The 18914-nt window shown below is 40.3% G+C and overlaps 1 protein-coding gene across 3 annotated transcripts in view; it reads left to right on the forward strand.

The window, feature by feature from the left end:
• Positions 1-18914, forward strand: part of Tdrd7 (tudor domain containing 7) — a 62263-nt gene that overhangs the window by 42776 nt on the left and 573 nt on the right. For all 3 annotated transcript variants that reach the window (XM_070010212.1, XM_070010221.1, XM_070010231.1), the window contains 5 exons: positions 1795-1881; positions 4754-4888; positions 5384-5494; positions 7220-7848; positions 12823-12983. In XM_070010212.1, the coding sequence (XP_069866313.1) occupies positions 1795-1881; positions 4754-4888; positions 5384-5494; positions 7220-7848; positions 12823-12983 (1123 nt within the window). The remainder of the gene's footprint in view (positions 1-1794; positions 1882-4753; positions 4889-5383; positions 5495-7219; positions 7849-12822; positions 12984-18914) is intronic.

Raw genomic sequence — 18914 nt, forward strand, 5'->3', positions numbered from 1 at the left:
CTACATGCAAAGAAGGCTTATTGAGGGCAGTGATTGTGTCTTGTGAGTTTGCAACATACCTTGCAGTACCTAATTTAGTGTCATACAGTGGAATAGATATTTCAAACTATTTGCTGAATCAGGTCAAACCTGTATTCAGACTGTCATCTGAAACTGAGACATCAGATCTAAAGTTTTACCTCTTTCTATGTTATAAGTGAACTTGCTAGTTTATCTTGGAGAAACCTGAAACCCTCCCTAACCCCACCCGCAGAGAGGCTGACTCTGGTGACTCCTTTTTACATGGATGGCATTATAACCCATGATATAGAAGGCACTTGTGACACTTTCTTTTTTTTTTTTTTTTTTTTTTGTTGGTCGTGGGGCTTGAACTCTGGGCCTGGGAGCTGTCCCTCAGCTCTTCAGCTCAAGGCGAGCGCTCTACCACTTGAGCTACAGCACCACTTCCGGTTTTCTGGTGGTTTATTGGAGATAGGAGTCTCACGGTCTTTCCTGCCTGGGCTGGCTTTGAACCACGATCCTCAGATCTCAGCCTCCTGAGTAGCTAGGATTACAGGCATGAGCCACCAGTGCCCGGCACTTGTGACATTTTCTATTACTCTGCTAACGTGAATAGGGGTGTTAGCTCGAGGGAGAATAGAAACATTCACTGAAAAGACCCTCCCCCACAGTATAACCCCTGCTTTCACTATATTTGATGTCAGTATAACTTGTGGAGGAGATGGGGAAAACCAGTTGTTTAAGGATACAGGTGGACCTGTTGCAACAATGAGAAGTACAAGTTGTCATGTCCAAAATGAGCTTTACAATGTCGGTTGGGGGGGGGGGAAGGGGGGGAAAGGAGAAGGATTGGGATTGGGGGGGAGGGGGGAGGCTGGGAAGGGATGTGAAGGGTAAACAAAGGAGGAGGTTGCAATGCTTGGTAAGAAATGTACGCATTATCCTGCCCATGTAATTGTAACTCCTCTGTACAGTATGTTCACAAATAAAATTAAATTAAAAAAAAAAAAAGAAACATTCACTGAAAAGAAAGAGACATGGGCAGGTCCCAACTTCAGGCTGTAGCAAAAGAGGCAGTTGAGAAGGCTGTGATTTGTTAGCATTTCCCTGGCATACATATTAGGAATTAAAATCTTACCTTTGAGGCTAAGTATTAAAGGATGGAAAGAAGAAGCCTTACAGTCGGCCATTCCAGCCTCCTCACTTTTTATCCATCTACCCTTCCTGCTTCTTTCAAACTCAAAGTTGTGTAACTGACCAAGCCACAGCCTACATGAGTCTCAGTGGTTTCTACTAATATTTGTAGACATTTTTTTTTTTTGTCAGTCGTGGGGGCTGAACTCTGAGCCTGGGGGCTCTATCTCTGAGCTCTTCAGCTCAAGGCTAGCACTACCACTTGAGCCACAGCGCCACTTCTGGCTTTTTTCTGCTTATGTGGTGCTGAGGAATGGAACCCAGGGCCTCATGCATACGAGGCAAGCACTCTACCACTGGGCCAACTTCCCAGACCTATTTGTAGATATTTTAATGGTCCAGATTTCTGAGCCTTGTGCTTAAAGGGGGAAGTAAACCATTAAGTGCAACAAACATAATAATAACAAGGCAGATCATAGATGTTCAAGTACTCTTGTACATTTGCTGCATCTGTTGGGCCCACTTGGAAGGTAGGGCTCATGGGAAATCTGTCTTCATGGGGGAAAGCAATGTGCCTGTGCCTCGGCCATCTGTCTTGAATGGTGTAGCCACAACTCTTTGCTAAGAGTAAATACAGAATTTCATATTTCTGTCTTATAGCACATGACCTCTGAGTACTTCATCTCACTGCCCTTCTGTGGGAAAATCTGCCTCTTCCACTGCAAAGGAAAATGGTTACGAGTAGAGGTAAAATAAGTTGCTTATTCTTTGAGATTTTTATTAGGAAATATTTTAAATATACAAACAAGTTGTTTTAAACATAGAATAAGCATGCCCACACTCATTGCCAGTTGATAAAAGAAAAAAAATGGTTATTATGATTGGGTTCCCGTTTTCTTAATTGTCCCTTCCCAGGAAGATTCTCTTTTTTCTTTTTTTTCTTTTTTTTTTCTTTTTTGGTCAATCATGGAGCTTGAACTTAGGCCCTGGGTGCTGTCCCTGAGCTCTTTTGCTCAAGGCAAGCACTCTACCACTTTGAGCCAAAGCACCACTTTCAGTTTTCTGCTGGTTAAATGGAGATAAGAGTCTTAGGGACTTTCCTTCCCAGGCTGGCTTTGAACTGCAGTCCTCAAATCTCAGCCTCCTGAGTAGTTAGTATTATAGGTGTGAGCCACCAGCACCAGGCTTTCCTCTTTCTTTTCTTTAAACTATGGTGTGTGTGTGTGTGTGTGTGTGTGTGTGTGTGTGTGTGTGTGTGTGTGTGTGTGTGTGTGTGTGTGTGTGTGTGTGTGTGTGTGTACACATGTATATACACATCTCTCTCTATATAGATATAGATAGATATATTCATTTTTACTATGTATTTTTTATATGTTGGTAGTAAACCTATAGAAACAAATTGTACTTAGAATATATAATAAAAATAAGTTGGAAGTAAGCTATGGCTGAAGTATTAGAGCTCTTGAGCAAAAAATGAGTGACCCCAGGCCCTGAGACCAAGCCTCATGAGACACACACACACACACACACGCACACACACACACACACACACACACACACATACACACACGACTAAATGAATAAATATTTTAAAGTTTGTGTAAATAATAAACCACATTGATTCTTCTAGCATGTATTTTTTTTTTGGGGGGGGGGGGGTCCGGTCGTGGGGCCTGAACTCTGGGCCTGCACGCTGTCCCTCAGCTCTTCAGCTCAAGGCTAGCGCTCTACCACTTGAGCCACAGCGCCACTTCCGGGTTTTTTTTCTTTTTGCTTATGTGGTGCTGAGGAATCGAACCCAGGGCCTCATGCATGCAAGGCAAGCGCTCTACCACTTCTAGCATGTATTTTTTCTTAGAATGTTTTTCAGGATTTGCCCCTGTTGCTTTTGTGTGACATAGCAAAATGAATATGTCAACATTATCTACATTCTCCTCATCTAGACATTCAGATTTTTAAACTTTTTGTTATAAACAACATTGGTATGTATATCTCCGTGTGTGTGTGTGTGTGTGTGTGTGTGTGTGTATGTGTGTGTGTGTGTGTGTGTGTGTGTGTGTGTGTGTGTGTGTGTAGAGTTTCAGAGTACAGAGAATGCATAGGTGTAGCTTTATAGTGCCTTGTAGCTTTATAGTGCCTGATTCTCTCTTCCATTGAGGGCTAGCTCCACTTTTTTTTTTCTTTTTTTTTTGTCGGTCTTGGGGCTTGAACTCTTGGCCTGGGCTCTGTTCCTCAGCTCTTTAGCTCAAGGAAAACAGTCTACCACTTGAGCCACAGTGCCACTGCTGATTTTCTGGTGGTTAATTGGAGATAAGAGTCTCATGGACTTTCTTGCCCAGGCTGGCTTTGAACTGTGATCCTTAGATCTCAACCTCTGGAGCAGGTAGGATTACAGGCATGAGCTACTGGCACCCAGCATTCTGACTTTATTTCTTGAATACAGAGGTTCAGAACGAAGATGCAAGGACCTCTACTTCCAAGGGAGCTTTAAACTATATTTAAATTGTTTGCAAATTATGTGTTGGTGGTGTTATATTTTTGTTATATATTTTGGGAGGTAAGTATGAATAATTTTCATAAGAGTCAATCCTGTAAAGGTAAAATTGATTTTCCCTTTAATTAAAAGTCATGCCTGGTGCTGGTGGCTTATGCCTGTAATCCTAGCATTCAGGAGGCTGAGACCTGAGGATTTTGGTTCAAAGCTAGCCCAGGCAGGAAGTCTGTGAAACTTTTTATCTCCAGTTAACCACTAGAAAACCAGAAGTGGAGCTGTGGTTCAAAGTGGTAGAGTGCTAGCCTTAAGCAAAAGAACTCAGGGAGAACACCCAAGCCCTGAGTTCAAGCCCTACAACCTCCTAAAAAAGAAAAAACATGAGGAGTAATTACTATTATCAATATGACTGCATATCATCAAGAGACTGAGATCTGGAGTGCTTTTCTCCTTGAGCCACAGTTCCACTTCTGGACTTGTGGTGGTTAATTGGCAATAAGAGTCTCACAGACTTTCCTATCTAGACTGGCTTCAAACCAAAATCCTCAGATCTCAGCCTCCCCAGTAGCTAGGATTTTAGTCATAAGTCACCAGTAACTGGCATTAGTTTTCCAATCTTTGAACTGTTAGTTTGGATGTAGGTTTACTACTCTATGAATTGCTGAGTTTTAGATGTTTTTTAATGAGCACAAATATAATAACATTACTAGGATTTAAAATGTTATAACTTCTAAATTTACTCAGTGCTAATAAAATTCCATCGCTGAATCATCCCTGTTCTTTATTTGCTTATAGTTTTTCCCTCAGATTTTAATTTTTTTAGAGGATAGACTCCATCTTATAATCAGCATTATTTAATAATATATCAAGTCATTTTATAACAGATTATATCCTGAAATTAGAGGCATAGTAAATATTACTGTTCTTATATTTTACTAATTATTATTAGTTTACCAAATTAAAGCAATTAAGGGAAATTAAACACTTGATGTTGAAATCAGTTGTATTAACACTGATGGTCTTTGTTGCTCTTACGTTCAATTAGGCATTGGGTAAAATGTAAATTGTATGGAAGCATTTTAGTTTTTTGTATATTCTAATAAATTGCCAACACGTATCTCATTTCAGATCACAAATGTCCACAGCAGCAGGGCTCTTGATGTTCATTTCCTGGACTCTGGCAACGCAACATCAGTGAAAGTCTCAGAGCTCAGAGAAATTCCACCTCGGTTTTTGCAAGAAATAATTGCAATACCACCTCAGGTTCTACATGTTATAAGCTTGAGATTTGTCTGAAGTATTTTGGATTGTGATTGTGTTGTGAGAAGCTCTCTTGGTTTGATGTTACTAATGATCAAAGTTACAGTCCATAAGAGAATTGGAAACTTGTCCAAGTGTAGTTGTTTACTGGTTTTCACTTACACTCAAAGCTCAGGCATACAGAGAATTGTAGATACTTACCCAGCCTTGTCTTTTCTGCTCTGTGGTCTCCCACAACTAGTCAGTTGAGTTGTCTCACTATTTGTAAAATGATAGCACAGCTTCTGCCACACGGAAGTATTGTGGAGTGATTGGTGTCTAGTAAAAACCTTGGCTCAAAAGAGAAGTATCCATTGTGTTGACACAAAAACACCCCCCTAAACAAAGAGCTTTGATGGCTCTTATCTGCTGTTGTTTTCTGTTTATGTTGAGAACATCTACCTTGTAGGAAAATGGACAGTATTCATTCATTTGTTTTCCTATTGTGTTTGCTCTCAGGCTATAAAGTGCTGCTTAGCTGATCTTCCAAAATCAATTGGCATGTGGACTCCGGATGCTGTGCTTTGGCTAAGAGATTCTGTTTTGAACTGCTCAGACTGTAGCATTAAGGTGAGTTATTGTGCTGGCTCTGGTATGTCTTGAAGAGAAACTGGAGCTGGGGAATGGGAAACTCATGGATTTTTTGTGAAAGCATTTTATCCCACTATAATACATGGATGTTTTTCACAATAAACACATTTTTTATTAAAGAGATGATTCCATATATAGTTATTTCATGGTTTGTATCTTATTTAAAAAGCTCTCCTCTATCTTCTCAATTAGTTTTTGTTTTCTTTTCTCAATTAGTTTTTGAGTCCGGTCGTGGGGCCTGAACTCTAGGGCCTGGGCGCTGTCCCTCAGCTCTTCAGCTCAAGGCTAGCGCTCTACCACTTGAGCCACAGCGCCACTTCCAGCTTTTTTCTTTTTTGCTTATGTGGTGCTAAAGAATCAAACCCAGGGCCTCATGCATGCAAGGCAAGCGCCCTACCACCGAGCTACCTTCCCAGCCCTTCTGAATTAGTTTTAAACCCTTTAAAAGGGTGTTAGATAGTCAATAAAAATGCTTTTCAGTGGTTACTTTTTAAGATATATATATATACATATCAAAATAAATGAATAGCCAGTATCTCAATGCTTCAAAGAATAAATTTAAATAAAATTTAAAAATTAAGGAAATTGCTGTACACTGCCTTGATAGTGTCTTCTCTCTTCTGTGTCCTTGATACCAGTTAGATGTAGCCACTTTGATTTTTCTTAAGACAAACCAGAGAAGCGGATGAGAGTCATTAGCAGATACTTAGTCTTTGGGATACATGGTAGTGGGATTGCAGTACTGGGGTTTGATACTCCCCTACAGAGATAGAGCAGAGGTTGGCAGTTAAGTAGTCTTCTGGACAAAGGTACAAAACTGTCATTTGTCTTATTCACTAGAGCTTTCTTTTTTTTTTTTTGGTCCGGTCGTGGGGCTTGAACTCTGGGCCTGGGCACTGTCCCTCAGCTCCTCAGCTCAAGGCTAGTGCTCTACCACTTGAGCCACAGTGCCACTTCCGGCTTTTTTCTTTTTGCTTATGTGGTGCTGAGGAATCGAACCCAGGGCCTCAGGCATGCAAGGCAAGCGCTGTACCACTGAGCCACCTTCCCAGCCCTCACTAGAGCTTTCTTGTCCCTTTTTTTCTCTCTGTAGTTATGACTGGGGAAGGGTAAAGGTTGAGGATGTGTGTATTCTAGGACCAGCCAAGGTGACATCTCCAAATGTTAGTCCCCTTTTCTGAGGGCTCTGCAGCCTGAAACAGGAGGCTTGTTGAACTTGTTGCCATCTTTGCAGTCATTTTTATTGCTGAAACTGGCTGGTGAGCACATAGCCACTCATCATAACTATCCTCCCACTTGGAGTGTTTTAGATTTTCATTAATGTAAAGATTCCATCATGTTATATAGACCCACTTCTGTCAGTGGTGATGACCTCTAGCAAGTTCCAAGGTTCCTCAGAGTTTTTATTTCCATAAGATGGCTATTTCACTGTAGGCTGTTTTGACTTGAGTCAATTTATTGCTAGGCTGTGGTAGATAAATCATCTTTGCTTAATTAAAAGAAATTTTAGGGGGCTGGGAAGGTGGCTCAGTGGTAGAGTGCTTACCTTGCAATGCATGAGGCCCTGGGTTCAATTCCTCAGCACCACATAAGCAAAAAAAAAAAAAAATTTTTAGCATGTTTTTGGTAAAACATTGGATCTTAATAGTTAAAGTTAATGATTGCTTCTCAGAATCCAATGGATTTCCTTTTTGTTTTCCAAAGGTCACCGAAGTGAATGAAACCAAGGGGATTGCCTACGTGTATTTATTTACTCCGAAGAACTTCCCTGACCCACATCGCAGTATTAATCGCCAGATTACAAATGCAGACCTGTGGAAGCATCAGAAAGATGTGTTTCTGAGTGCTGTGTCTAGTCCAGTCAGCTCTCCTGGCGGCAGAAATGGCAGCACGTCCCTGTTGGGCAATATACCTGTGTCCAGCAATACACCTATTTCTAACAACACTCCTGTGTTGGGTAACACGCCTGTGTCAGTCAATATACCAGTGTTGGGTGGCACCCCACTGATGGGTGGCACACCCCTATCAGGCAGCACTGGAGAGAATTTCAGAAAGAGCTTCCCAGAAATCATCAAAAAGTCTGTGATAGACCACACCAACCCTTTCTCCGCGGAGGAACTGCCACCTCCTGTCCACTTGTCAAAGCCTGGGGAACACATGGATGTGTATGTGCCCGTGGCCTGTCACCCGGGCCACTTTGTCATCCAGCCTTGGCAAGAGATTCATAAGTTGGAAGTTCTTATGGAAGAAATGATTCTGTATTACAGCATGTCTGAAGAGCGCCATGTAGCAGTGGAGAAAGACCAAGTATATGCTGCCAAAGTGGAAAATAAGTAAGTCCTGGGACAGAGCCAGAAACATGCAAGGGCTCTGATCTTGTTTTAGAGGGGGCTCCTCTGAACCTGGAATGGAAATGGTTATTGTGGAGTCAACAGCTTTTTAAATATGTAAAGTGATGGCACTTATCTACAAGTCAAGTATTCCTGCTCAAACCAAATTTTATACCTAAAATGAAGGTTTAAATGTTTTACCCATTTTTCTAGTAGAAAAATACTCTATATTCAGAAAATAATTGTTTTTATTAACTTATTTTTAATGTACATTGTAGAAAATTGAAAAGTAAAGAAGCTAAAGTCAGTTACCCACAGTTAGTGCTTGTTAAACTGTGTATGTCTCATTTGTTTGTATGCATATTTATAATAGTTGGTATATTATTATCATATGTGAAGTTGAACTTGCTTTTCAACCCTAACAGTATGCTATGAACATTTTTCCATATTCTGTTACATGGAAAAGAATCTAGGCAGTGGCGCTGTGACTCAAGCACTAGAGCACTAGCCTTGAGCTGAAGAGCTAAGGGACAGAGTCCAGGCCCAAAGTTCAAACCCCATGACCCACAAAAAAAAAAAAAAGAAGCTAACATCATTATTATGTCATATAATCTGTCATATGGAGAAATCATATTATTCTCTTTTGTTGTATAGAATTTTTTTCTCTCAGGTCTTTCCCTCTTAGAAATACTAATAGATTATTAGTATAAACAAGCTTATTTTACATTCCTAATCATTTATCAATGGATAGATTCCTCCTTAGGAGAGGAATTACCTGTGGAAAGAGGACAAGATGCCCAACATAAGTTGCCATTGCTTGCTAGCAGTTGTGCCCCAGTTTATTAGAGCAGCAGTGTGGGAGTGATAGTCCATTACCTTGTTGCTCTTCAGCGTTGGGCTTCAAGAATCTTACTTCTTACATTTGTTTAGCATTTGTGTCTGCTTTCTTTCAGTGGCACATTTGTATTCATGCCTTCTTCCCCAATGGGTATGCCCTGTAAATCTACTCTCTGATCTGTACTCCTGCCTTAGAGCTCTGGGAGGATGACACAGCCACTGTTTTATCCCCATGCCAGAGTGTTAGTGAAAACTAGCAAGTTTTGTGAATGTTAGGCTTAAAGATCTGTGTTTTCTCCCCATAGAAATATATATATACACTGAGGATCGTGGTTCAAAGCCAGCCCGGGCAGGAGAGACCGTGAGACTCTTATCTCCAATAAACCACCAGAAAACCGGAAGTGGCACTGTAGCTCAAGTGGTAGAGCGCTCGCCTTGAGCTGAAGAGCTGAGGGACAGCGCTCAGGCCCAGAGTTCAAGCCCCATGACCGACCAAAAAAAAGAAAAAGAAAAAAAAAAAAGAAATATATATATACAGATTATACAGATCCCAAAACTCAGTTTTAGGCAGACTGCCTTTTCTCTTTTACATGATTGCTTTCATTTTTTTTTTTTTTTTTTTTTTTTGGTCGGTCATGGGCTTCAACTCTGGGCCTGGACACTGTCCCTTAGCTCTTCAGCTCAAGGCCAGTGCTGTACTACTTGAGTCACAGTGCTACTGCCAGTTTTCTGGAGGTTAATTGGAGATAAGAGTCTCAAGGACTTTTCTGCTTAGGCTGGCTTTGAACTGCTATCCTCAGTTCTCAGCCTCCTGAGTAGCTAGGATTACAGGCGTGAGCCACCGGTGCCCAGCTGCTTTCATTCTTTAGACAGCAAACAGGCATATGTAAAATAAACTCACTTTCTTGGGAGAAAAAAATTCTAATTTTTAATTCTGAAATAGGAAAAGCACAATAACTCATTTTCAAAAGCATACAGTCCACATGTCACAAGATTTTCATCTTTTAAAATGATTTTATTATGTCATTATGACATGTTATTTACAATCATTTTGCATAACGTGTAAATTTTTGTAAATCAGAGCTCTTTGTAGGGTAATTAATTATAATGCAAACCTAATACATTCATTATCATCATTAATTGTGATTAGTCGTGGAGAGAGCCTACTTGGAGGAAAAAGAACCCAAGACTGGAGCCTTTGAAGTAGGGTCCTTGACTCTCCACCTACCTCTTATAGGTCTGAACAGCCCTACCCCAGGACTACTTTTTTTTTAACCAACTAATTTGTTCCCACATAATCAAAAGAGGTTTTACAAATAAGAACATAGCTAATATTCTGTAAACTTCATAAGTTAAATCAATATAAAGTGTTTACTTTTTTGTGCCAGTTCTGGGTCTTGAACTCAGGGCCTGGGCACTGCCCCTGAACTTTTTGGATCTGCTCCACTTCTGGCTTTTTGGAAGTTAATTGGAGATAACAATTTCACAGGCTTTCTTGCCCAGGCTGATCATCAGATCAGCCTCCTGAGTAGGATTACGGGCATAAACTAAGTATAAGCCACTAGTGCCCAGCTTTAAAATTTTTACTGTTTACTGAACTGTGTTCCTAACTGTGCTGTTAAGTCAGGACTTAGGAATTTCAAATGCTTTTTAAAAAAGTGTTTTCCAAATCTATCTCAGTAACACTTGGAAATCAATTACTAATAGAGATTTTCTTTTTTTTTTTTTTTTTTTTTTCTGGGGTCTGGTCCTGGGGCCTGAACTCTGGGCCTGGGCGCTACCCCTCAGCTCTTCAGCTCAAGGCTAGTGCTCTACCACTTGAGCCACAGCACCACTTCCAGCTTTTTTCTTTTTGCTTATGTGGTGCTGAGGAATCGAACCCAGGGCCTCATGCATGCAAGGCAAGCGCTCTACCACTGAGCCACCTTCCCAGCCTCTAATAGAGATTTTCTTTCTTTATCCCAGGCCTCCTGAATCAGAATCTCTGTTCCTGATCCTTATAATAAGTGTTTTTAACACTCCAGTGATGCTTTGCCCTGGAATTGGCAATCAAATCAAAAAAGCTAGTTTTGAAAAAACAAATGCTACATAGGAATACAACACATTGATTTTCTGAGGCTTTCTCTTTATTGCACTGTACCTCTTATTTATGGAATAAAAAGTTAGACCATCATTATTTCCCTGTGCAATTAAAAGACAGTGCTGTTAATGCACACCAATTTGTTTTGTCAGTACTAGGGTTTGAACTCAGCACCTTATACTTACTACCACTTAGGCCACACCCCTGGACCCTTTTTTTAAAGTTATTTTTCAGATAGGGTCTCATCTTCAGACCATAATCCTCCTACTTACTCCTCCCAAGTACTTGGGACCACAGACATACAGCCTCATGTCTCACTTTATGTGTTGAGCTAGAGGATCTCTACTTTTTGCTTTTAGTATTAAAGAGTGTTTATCAATGTGTAAGCCACTGTATCTGGCCCTCCAAATTTTTGATGCCTTTTTTTCACATAGACAAACAAGCATTGTATATAAGTTTGGCATTTCTGCATGTGAAAAGTTCTCCCCAATTTGATCTAAAGTTCAGCTTATCTTCCAGATGAAGGCTACCTTTTGCTAAGTGTCTTGTAATGCCACGCAATGTTCTAAGCATCCCTCACATAGTATTTATGCAAGTGAGTTAAAAATAAATACCACACATGAGTTAACTGGGGCTCAGAGAAGAGAAATAAGGAGCCCAGGGAGCCATTGCAGGACAGTGGTCCCCCAGAGCTTAGGCACTTATGACCCCTTTCTCTGTCTTCTCTGGGACTCATCTATAACTCCTTGTACTTTGGGCCTATCTGAACGTTTCTGGATTCTCTGGCAGCAACTCCTGCCCCCAGCCCATCACATATAAAGTTTAAAGGTGGCCTCTTTTTGTAGGTTTCTCACTATAGTTCATCCCGAACAGTCACATCGATTTCCTCTACCTAGTCTTTGCTAAGTGTTTGCTAGTCAGTTCTGGCCTGGCAGTGTGTTCCACTAGGGTTGTAGCTGGTAAACCTGTTGCAGAGAGTGTCTGGGCCTGCCACCTGAAGTGCCATCTGGGCTATGCCATTCAGAACTTTGCTCTTTTGGCTTTGAGTTGTAAATGACCAATCTTCATTTGCTTAATATAATCCTTTCTGATCATGCTAGTGACACTGTAAGACTTTAAAGTGGCTCTTCATATATTAACCTTAAAGTCTCAAACTTTTTCTCATGTTAACAATATGTAGACCCAGAATTAAAGTATGGTATATATTATATGTAAATTATATACTATATTATAGCGTATAACATATGCTATAAACATAGCATATATAATATATATAGTATAGGTATAATTTTTCATAGGAATTTCTTTCTGGTCCCTTGAACTCCAGATCTAAAACCAGGTTCTTCATTTCACCCATTTCCCTCCTACACCTTCTAGGTTCTTTATTTTAGGGACTAGGTTGATTTGTGTGTGTGTGGGGGGGCGGGTCTTAATGTTTTCATTTGGACTAATTTAAATGGTCAGTATTTCATTCAAAACTTTTCTGATCACCAGCCTGCCACCCCAATCTAACTTTCTCTTCTATTCCTGCTCACATTCTCTCTTCTAGCAATACTAGAGTATTTGCCGCCTCCCCCCCCCCATGACCTCTTCCCGTCTTCTTTGCTCTTAGGCTCTTTAGCTGCAGCTGATCTTGCTTGTATCTCTTCAATTTTTCAATAAAGACTGAGTGCTTGCTGATATTCAGTATCCTAAGTACTAAGGATATGACTATCCTCCCAAGACTAAAGGGATCCAGGTGTGATTAGGCCCCCATGGTGTGTCATGTTCTGCTTAAGGATGGCTGGTAGTTTATATACTGGTATCCTTCATTGCTCCTTGAGGCTCAAACGTCTCTTGAATGAGCAGGTTCTATTAGATGAGCCAGTGACCAGTAGAGAGTAGTGGCCTTTTTGTGGGGGAGGGGTAAGGGGCAAGAACTAGTAGCAAATGTTTCTAAGAACTTCTACAACAATAGTTTTATGTTTTGATAGCCACTCTTTGTATTTATCAGAAAAGGTTTATTTATCCTTAAGTATTTACTTTGTATGTTTTCTCTATTTAACTCAATGCACATCTAGGTGGCACAGGGTGCTTTTAAAAGGAATCCTGACCAATGGAATGGTGTCTGTGTACGAGTTGGACTATGGCAAGCACGAGCTAGTCAACATAAGGAAGGTACAGCCCCTAGTGGACGTGTTCCGAAAATTGCCCTTCCAAGCAGTAACTGCCCAGCTTGCAGGTAATTTGTGTGAAATTGAAAATCATTTGAGCTGCAGTATAGCTTATATTGTTCTTTTGTCCTTGCTACTTAACAAGCGCAAAACCATTGGCCCACTAGGATTTTATTTTTCATGCTAGCAATATCCCAACCAAAATAGAAATCATCATAAGGATCTCTTACTCTCCATGCCTTCCCATTATTCACAGTGCTTATTTTTCCTATACCTTTCTGTCCCTTGTTTGCATGCCTGAGTAAATTTCTAAAACTGCAATGATATCCCAGTACAGGTACAATATTGCATTCTGCTTTTCATTTAGCGTTTCCCCCCACTATTTTGTTGGGGGGGGAAATGGTTCATGTTTTTGTTAATTGTTATTCCTTCTTCCCACTGTACTTGGGATTGAACTCAGGGCTTTGTGCACGTGCTAAGCATGCATTCTGCTAAGCCATGCCCTCACCTTCTGCCTCTGGTAATTATTTTTAATGGATGCAAGCCATTCCATTGAATCAATTATCAACAATAGCAACAACTTGTGTCCACTAGTCATTCTACTTTGAACTTGAACCTTTAGATAGTTTCTACAAATTAATGATTACCTTTTCTCATTTTCACTTTTAATGTTTCAATTTTTGTAACAGCACCTTTTATCAAATATGATTATCCGGATACCCAGAGAAAATTCTCTGGGAGGAATTGAGTATCTGGCCCTACCCTGTCATTAGCTAGCCTCATGTTGGTGGTTACTGGTGCTTAGTATATAGTAGACCCTGCCACCCACTTTGTCTTTCTTGTAATAATATATGCATTCAGTGCTGTGAGTTTCCCTCTAGATGCTGCTGATGCTTCATCTCTCAGGTTTTCATATGCCCTATTTTTATTTTCAATTAGCTCAATGAGCTGTATGCCATTTAGAACTGTGTTGTTCATTCTCCAAGTGCTTGATTTTCTAGCCATCTTCCTGTGATTAATTTCAAATTTAGCTCCATTTTGATATGAAAAGACATTTTATGATTTCTATCTCTTTGAAATTTATTGTGTTTTATGCTGAAGAATGTAGTCTAACCTGGAAAATAGTCCATGAAGAATATATTCTGCTGTTGTCAGATGAAGTAGTCCAGATGTCGCTTATATCCAGTTGACGCATACAGTGCTGTTCAGTTCAGTGTGTCCCTGCTAGTTTTCTGCCTGCTGGATCCGTCCCTTTCTGATAGAAAAGCTAAAGTCTCTAACTACAATAAGGGGGTTCATGTTTCTCCTTGAATTTCTTTTTCTGCCTCTGCTGTTGTGGCATGCTGATGTTAGGCTTGTGCATGTGAGAACTTACCCCTGTACCATATGTAATGCTTCTCTGCATTCCTGATAACTTCCCTTGCAGTAGAGTCTTCTGGTACCTGCTCCCCAAACAGAGTCTGTGTTGCTTTCCTGCCATTTTTTCATTAGTTATACAAAGGGTTTTGTTTTGGTATTTCACACATGCACATGTAGTCAGACTAATCCTCTCTACCCACAAGTCCATCTTAAATACTGTTACATTCCTTCATGGATAGTGCAAATACATCATCATAACAAAAAAAATCCCATAATAAAGTAATTCCTTCTGCCTGCCCCTTGCTTTATTCCATTTATTTTATTTTCATATGCTAGCATATATAATCAGACTTCATTGCTATTATTATTTTGAACAATCTTTTAGACTGTTAGAATAAGTAATAAAAATTTACCAAACTTTATTCATTATGTTTTCCTTTACATACATACTGATTTCATGTTAGAATAAGTAATAAAAATTTACCAAACTTTATTCATTATGTTTTCCTTTACATACATACTGATTTCATTTTCCTTTCCTCTGAAAAACTTATATTAATATTTCTCCCATCTACTGACAACAGACTCCTACAACTTTAGTTTATCCGAGTCTTTGTTTTGTTTTCCTTCCTTCCTTCTTTCTTTTCTTCTCTTTGAGTGTGTGTGTGTGTGTGTGTGTGTGTGTGTGTGTGTGTGTGTGTGTGTGTGTGTGTGTGTGTGTGTGTGTGTGTGTGTGTGTGTGTGTGTGTGTGTGTGTGTGTGTGTGTGTGTGTAAGTACACATAAACTGGAAGGATCTTAGATCCACATGCATGCCAGAGCAAGTGCTCTGACACTGAGCTTCATCCCTAATCTCTCTACTTCACTTTTTTTCACTTCCCCCAGTACTGGGGCTTAAACTAGGGCCTGAGTGCTATCCCTGAGCTTTTTAGTTCAAAGCTAGCACTCTACCACTTGAGCCACAGTTTATTTCTAGCTTTCTGGTGGATAATTTGGTTAAGTAGAGTCTCACAAACTTTTCTGCCCAGGCTAGCTTCAAACCACAAACCTTAGATCTCAGCCTCCTGAGTAGCTAGGATTATAGATGTGAGCCACCAGTGCCCAGCTCCCCTTTCCTTTTGAGTAATTTTATAGGACACAGAATTCTAGTTGGTAGATTATGTTTTTCTCTCAATACTCTCTTCTTGCCTTATAAGTTTTCTAAGGAGAAGATAGAAATAATTTTCATCTGTGTTCCTTTTCAGATAGGCCCCTCTCCCACATACTCTGGTTTCTTGCAAGATTTTTATCTTTGATTTTCTAATGTTTCTAATATCTAGATTACTTGGGGATATTTATCCTGCTTGGTATTCTCTGAGCTTTCTGGATCTTTGGTTTTTGCATATGACACTAATCTGAAGAAATTTGCAGTTGTTTCAGATATTGCTTCTGTTCTTTCTCTTTGGATATTCTATTCTGTTTTTGTTTGTTTTTGTTTCTAGTTGTTTTTCTCTTTGTCTTTCAGTTTTGGAAGTTTCTGTTGTTATATCCTCAAGATCAGGGCTTCTTTAGTGGAATCCAGTCTGTTAATAACCCTATCAGATATTTTTGGCTGCTATGGTATTTTTAACCTCCAGAATTCCTTTTTTATTCTTCCTTAAATTTTCTGCTTATGTTATCCATTCTTTTTCAGCTGCAGTACTAGAGTTTTAACTCAAGGTCTTAAAATTGCTAGGCAGAAAAAAAAATTGCTAGGCAGGTGCTCTACCAGTTGAGCCAAACCCCCAACCCTTTTGCTTTAGTTATATTTGAGATATGATCTTAAGTTTCTGCCCAGGTGTCTTTAACTACAATCCTTTTATCTCCTACTGTAGCTAAACTGACAGGCAAATACCACCACACCTAATCTTTTTTGTTCATGGGTCTCATGAATGTTTTGCCTGCACTGACATCGAACTACAATCTTCCTGAGTAGCTGGAATTACTGGTGTGAGACATTGTGCCTTTTGATGTTAATGCTCAAAACCAGGGCCTCATACATGTTAAATGTGTGCTGTACCCCAGCCCCTCTTGCATCTGCCCTTACATGTTGTCTACTTCATCCTTTAAAGCCCTAACATACTAATCATATTGTTTTAAATTTCTGGCCAACATTCCTGCCAAATATTGACAGTTTTTCAGTCTCTTCAAATTGGGTGGTTTGTTGTGGTTGTTGTTTTTTTGGTAGGTTGTGGGGCTTGAACTCAGGGCCTGGGGGCTGTCCCTGAGCCACTTTGTGCTCAAGGCCACTTGAGCTGCAGAGCCACTTTGAGTTTTGGAGTGGTTAACTAAAGATAAGAGTCTGATGGCACTTCCCTGCCCCACCAGCTTTAAACCCCGATCCTCAGATCTCAGCCTCCTAAGTAGGTAGCATTACAGGGACGAGCCACAGGTGCCCAGCATCAAACTGTTTTTTGCCTTTAATGTCACTTGTAATTTGCTGAAAGGTGGTCATGATGTACTGTGTGAAAGGAACTCCTTTAAACAGTCTGTTAGTATATGTAGTGCAAGTGAGTTGGGTGGGGAGTAGTTTACCTATAGTTCATGATCAAGGTTTAATCTTCTGTGGACCTGCAACTCTGGACTGAGTTTTACCCTGTGTTGCTAAGGAGAATGTGGGTGGTGTGGCATTTCTCTCCCCCTGACAGAATAGATGGTGATGAAACCCCTGCAGGTCAGGCTTCATTAAACCCTTTCTCCTAAGAGAGGGAGCTTAAGAACAAAAAGGCTCTGGTGCAGTTCAGACCCAAAGGGAATTCTTCTCTGATCCTCAACATTAGGACCAGGAGATTGCTCTTGCTAGAGCTCTTTACTTTTCAACTTGTTCATATGACCCCACAGCACTTTGTCACAGTTTGATTTTCCTCGTCTGGTACTGACTCAGGTCTCTAAGCTTGGTTTCTGCTCTGCTAAGTTGTGATTTATGACATCCCCCTGTCTTTGTGTCCTTTTCATGGGTGGCAGATTGCTCTGTGACCTCATTTTGGAGTTTTGTTCACCTTTTTACTTGTTAGGATGGAATGAAAACTTCTGAATTCCTGGTGGACAGGGCAGAGCAATGTTCCAACAGCTATTTTATTTCATTGATTTCTCCCCCTGCTGGAAGGCTTAAGTACTACTAATGCAATACTTGCACACAAGCTGAGTACTTTTCCTGCGTAGACCCCATAACCTTCCACCCCCTGCACTCTGCCTTTCCAGCACTTCCCTTTCTGCACTAAATATAGTTTGGAAGTTATTCAGCCTGGATTCAGAGCCCTTAACTTGTTGACCTACCCACATCATTATTTCTGCTATGTTCCAGAGCTCTCAATAGGTAGATCAGAGAAGAATGAGTATGAAATCACCTTCTAGGCTAAAACCTGCAGCACAAACACATGAATATCTTTTCATACTTACATCTAGAGATGTAGTGTTGCTGTTGGGCCCATCTGCAACCTGAGTTCCTCCTCTAGGCTCACCTCTGCCAGCCTGCTTTCCTCCACTGATTTGCTTGTTAAGAGTCTCTCTGGGCATCAGACTCCTGGAAGGGAGAACTGTGGAAGAGTGTTTAGGGTAGAGAGTATCTCTCACTCCACCTCAGGCATCTGCTAGAGAGGATGACATAGAATTGGAGTTTCGTGGAAGTCACCTGTTGTGTGGCTATTGGAGGCATCACTGTGGTAGACTTGATTTACTTCCAACCACAGCCTGTGAATTGTGAGAATATCCCTAGATTTAAGGAACTGTGTAGAACTTAAGTGTAGGAATCCACAGGATGCTCAGATTGTGTGAATCAGAATATTTTAAGGATTCCCCAGGGACCTTGAGCAAATCCTTGCCTGCTTAAAAATAGGGCCATGTTTAAGATTGTAACAGGATTCTCTGACTTGATCTCTCAAGTTCTGAAGTTACAGAGGTTAACAGATGCCAGAGCTTCAGATTCATCTGGTCCAGTTTCTTTTCCACTAGGCAGAGTGAGGCCCAAGAGAGCAGTTGAATTGCCTCAAGTCACAGCCGTGATAGAGGAAAAGCTGGCTAATAGTAGCCAAGTCCCACTTAAACCTTTCCCATGATGTTTAGAATATGTTTTTAAATTATATTGTAAACAAAACTAATCCTTAAAAAACAGCAATCCTTAAAAAAATTGGTCCACTGGGAAAAATAGTTGAAGAGGAATGTTACTAGTATGATAGAGACTGATGTTCTGTGCTCCTATCTATATCTCAGTTGTTAGGTTAAGACTACATATAGTTTGTGTATGGGGAGCAAGAGTAGTTGATTACCTCATTTTATAATATATCACCAGATCTCAAAAGAAAGTTACATTGATAGGTAAAGACTTGCAGAAGTGACTTTATTTAGAGAAAAAAAACAAAAAACTGTGCAGGTCTAACATGTGATGCTGCAACTGCTGTGAAATAGACTAGACAGTTTCCCCTTAAAATAGATCAAAGCTGGGACTGGTGGCTTATGATTATAATCCTTGCTACACAGTAGGCTGAGATCTGAGGATCATGACTTGAAGCCAGCCCTGGCAGGAAAGCCTATGAGACTCTTACCTACAATAAACTACTCAGAAAAAGCCAAAGTGATGGTATGGCTCAAGTGATAAGAACACTAGCCTTAAGCAAAAAGAAGCTC

Source organism: Dipodomys merriami, unplaced genomic scaffold (genome assembly GCF_024711535.1).
Source record: "Dipodomys merriami isolate MVZ:Mamm:240054 unplaced genomic scaffold, mDipMer1.0.p SCAF_11, whole genome shotgun sequence".
NCBI lineage: Eukaryota > Metazoa > Chordata > Mammalia > Rodentia > Heteromyidae > Dipodomys > Dipodomys merriami.